Source organism: Apteryx rowi, unplaced genomic scaffold (genome assembly GCF_003343035.1).
Source record: "Apteryx rowi isolate R43461 unplaced genomic scaffold, aptRow1 scaffold_610, whole genome shotgun sequence".
In the NCBI taxonomy this organism is placed as follows: domain Eukaryota; kingdom Metazoa; phylum Chordata; class Aves; order Apterygiformes; family Apterygidae; genus Apteryx; species Apteryx rowi.
This window is the reverse complement of record NW_020450884.1, coordinates 484,885-487,748: the sequence shown is the minus strand read 5'-3', so window position 1 is coordinate 487,748 and position 2,864 is coordinate 484,885. Positions and strand designations below refer to the sequence as shown.

Below are 2,864 nucleotides of genomic sequence, written 5' to 3'. Positions count from 1 at the left end.
CCGCCGTCCCTACCGGGCCCCGAGACGCCGTGGACGCGGCCCAGCTGGCTCTCGGCCTCGGCCAAGCGGGCCGGCGCGGGCGGCTCCATGGCGCGGCCGGGCAGCGAGCGGGGCCCCGGCTGCTGCGGGTATTTATGGCCGAGCCGGGCGGCCGGGGCCGGTGTGGGGCCGGTGTGGGGCCGGCGTGGGGCCAGCGTGGGGCCGGYGCCCGGGTTGCGCCCAGGGAGCGGCAGCCGCGGGCTGTGTACAGTCAACAGCTCTCGGCTGCTGCTCTGCCGCGCGCCGGCTGCCGCCGGCCCCGGGGCCTGTCCCCCTGCCCAAGGTCCCTGCGTCCTCCCGGCCAAGGTCCCCGTGTCCCCCCACCCAGTGCCAGCCCCATAGTCCCTGTCACCCTCCCCAGGGTGCCCATGTCCCCCCCCATGTCAGCCCCAGGGTCCCTGTCACCCTCCCCAGGGTCCTGTGTCCCCCCCGTGGCAGCCCTGGGGTCCCTGTCACCCTCCCCAGGGCCCCCGTGTCCCCCCCGTGGCAGCCCTGGGGTTCCTGTCACCCTCCCCAGGGTCCCGTGTCCGCCTCATACCAGGCCCAGGTTCCTGTCTTCCCCCCAGGGTGCCCATGTCCCCCCTGTACCAGCCCTGGGGTCCCCATCTCCCCCCCAGGGTCCCCATATCCCCCCTGTGGCAGCCCCAGGGTCCCCACCCCAACCAGGGTCCCCCCCCGTGCCAGCCCCGGGGTTCCTGTCACCCCCCCAGGGTCCCCATGTCCCCCCCGTGCCAGCCCCAGGGTCCCTGTCACCCCCCAGGGTCCCCATCCTCCCCCAGGGTCCCCGTTTCCCCCCTGTGCCAGCCCCAGGGTCCCTGTCACCCTCCCCAGGGTCCTGTGTCCGCCCCGTACCAGCCCCAGGGGGAGCAGCGAGCACGAGGGGTGAGTGCGAGCGCGCACCGGGGGCACGAGTGGGAGTGGGGCGCGCGTGCGCCCTGACGGGGGGTGTGAGAGCGAGGGGGTGAGCGTGAGTGTGCACAGCCGGGGGGGTGTTGAGCGCGCACACGGGCAGCTGGGGCTTTTCAGGCCGCTGGAAAGGCCGCTTTTCCCACCAGCGCAGGCCTCACTCCGTTCCCGGCAGCCAGCGGACGCAGCGGGGCCCCCCATCCGCCTCGTTAAGCCTCCTCTAATCCAGGCTCCACCGCTGGCGGCTGCCCAGCCCCCTTTGGTTGCCTTCCCCGGGTTTCGGCTGGACATTTTTCTCGGTTGTCATCACATCGCAGCTGCCGGCTCCGGAAAAAGCCGCGGTGGCAGTTCGGCTCCCACGCCCAGCCGAGCTGGCTGCGGCCACCGTGCGCTGCCCGGGGAGGAATGCAATCGCTCACGGTGGAGAGCGGAGCGGGCTGGGAACGGCCCCCGGGGAAGCGCCACGGAGCGTCGTCGGCAGCAACGGCAAGAAAACAACGGCTGGCTGCAGTCACGGGGAGAGAGGCCTGCCAGGAAGGAGGGATCCCGGCACCGCGCTCCTCGGGAAACAACAGCAGGCCAAAAACACGGCAAGGAGGATCCCCAAAGCACCACCTCCCCCAGCGCGGGAGGGGACGGGGGCCCCGGGCAGCCCCACCGCAGGCCTCGCAGCRGGGAGGAGGTTTGGCCAGACCTGGCCGGCCCCGTCCCAGGGTCTCAGCACGAACGGACGCCCCCGCTGTCTCCCCTGGGTGCCTGGTTGGGGTTGTTCCCCTCTTTTCCCTCCTCCGTGTCCAGGGTGGATCTGCCCGTGGGGCAGAAGACGCTCACCCCAAGGCCCCTGGAACATGCCACCCTCCGTGCTGATACTCAGCTCGTGACCAAAAACCCCACGTTTATTTAACAAAAATATGACGTGAACAACACTAAATAATAACAGAGAGGGGGAGGGAGGCTAAGACAGGAGGAAAGTCCTTTGGGACGGCGCGACCGAGCTGCTACGAGACCAGAACCCCAGCTGAGCTGGTCTTGGCTCCAGCCCCCTCGGCGTTCTCCTTGGAGGGCTGTTTCTGGTCGTCCTCACCCATGAGGCGGATGTTGTGCTTCTCCCGGAAGTCGTTCAGCTCCCGGCCCTTCGTCTGCAGCTGCTGGTTCAGTGTTTCGATGATTTTGCTGATCTGGAAAGGTGGAAAGATGAGTCAGGGCAAAGCAGCAGGGAGAGCGGCTCAGTCCTCGCTCCCAGATCTCCGAGGCAGGACGAAGACGGGAGCTGGAGTTCCCCGGATGAGGGCTCACGCTTGGGTCCCCCCCAGGAGGAATCACTGGTGAGTGAGACAACCCAGCGTCCCCCGAATCACCCCATGGCGAATTGCCCTGGCCCTGCTCCACGCTGCGTGTCCCTGCAGGCAGCAACCTCCTGCCTGGAGGAGAGAGCCAGGCCACGCAAGCCCTGGGGGAGGCTCTGCGGGCTGTGACCGCCCCGGGACCCTGCCATGAGGGCAACAGGGCCATAGGGAGGCCGCAGGATGAAGGCCACGGGATGAAGGCCGGCCCCRTCACCTGCTCCTTGTTGTTCTCCARGGCCGGCAGCACCTCCTTGACGGTTCGTTCCACCAAGATGCCGCCCACCATGCGGTAGCACTTCCGGGTGGGGTCCACCTCCCGCAGYGTCTCGATCACCAGGCTGGGAGGAAGAGGAGGGTGAGGCGGCGAAGGCCCCRCGGCCCCGGCCCCCTGCCCCGGGCCTCRCTTCCCCACCTGTGCTCGTTCAGCTCCAGCTCCAGCTCGGCCGCCTTCGAGGCCAGGCCCCGCTGCTCCTGCCGCAGGCGGTTGAACCTGGCCACCACCTGCAGGGACAGGGATAGGGACAGTGTCAGGGGCTGGGAATGTCCCCTCCCTCCCCAGTGCCATAGCCCTAC

At 69.4% G+C, this 2,864-nt stretch overlaps 2 protein-coding genes across 2 annotated transcripts in view; both read right to left on the bottom strand.

Annotated features, from left to right (window-relative positions):
* Positions 1-89, bottom strand: part of LOC112974578 (V-type proton ATPase catalytic subunit A-like) — an 11,873-nt gene extending 11,784 nt beyond the window's left edge. Inside the window, exon 1 of the mRNA XM_026083698.1 lies at positions 14-89. Coding sequence (XP_025939483.1) covers positions 14-89 — 76 coding nt within the window. The remainder of the gene's footprint in view (positions 1-13) is intronic.
* A 1,731-nt stretch (positions 90-1,820) lies between these two features.
* Positions 1,821-2,864, bottom strand: part of PFDN2 (prefoldin subunit 2) — a 2,377-nt gene continuing 1,333 nt past the window's right edge. The window contains exons 2-4 of the mRNA XM_026083697.1: positions 2,704-2,860; positions 2,506-2,629; positions 1,821-2,123 (exon numbers count right to left, since the gene is read on the bottom strand). Coding sequence (XP_025939482.1) covers positions 1,944-2,123; positions 2,506-2,629; positions 2,704-2,860 — 461 coding nt within the window. The 3' untranslated portion in view covers positions 1,821-1,943. The remainder of the gene's footprint in view (positions 2,124-2,505; positions 2,630-2,703; positions 2,861-2,864) is intronic.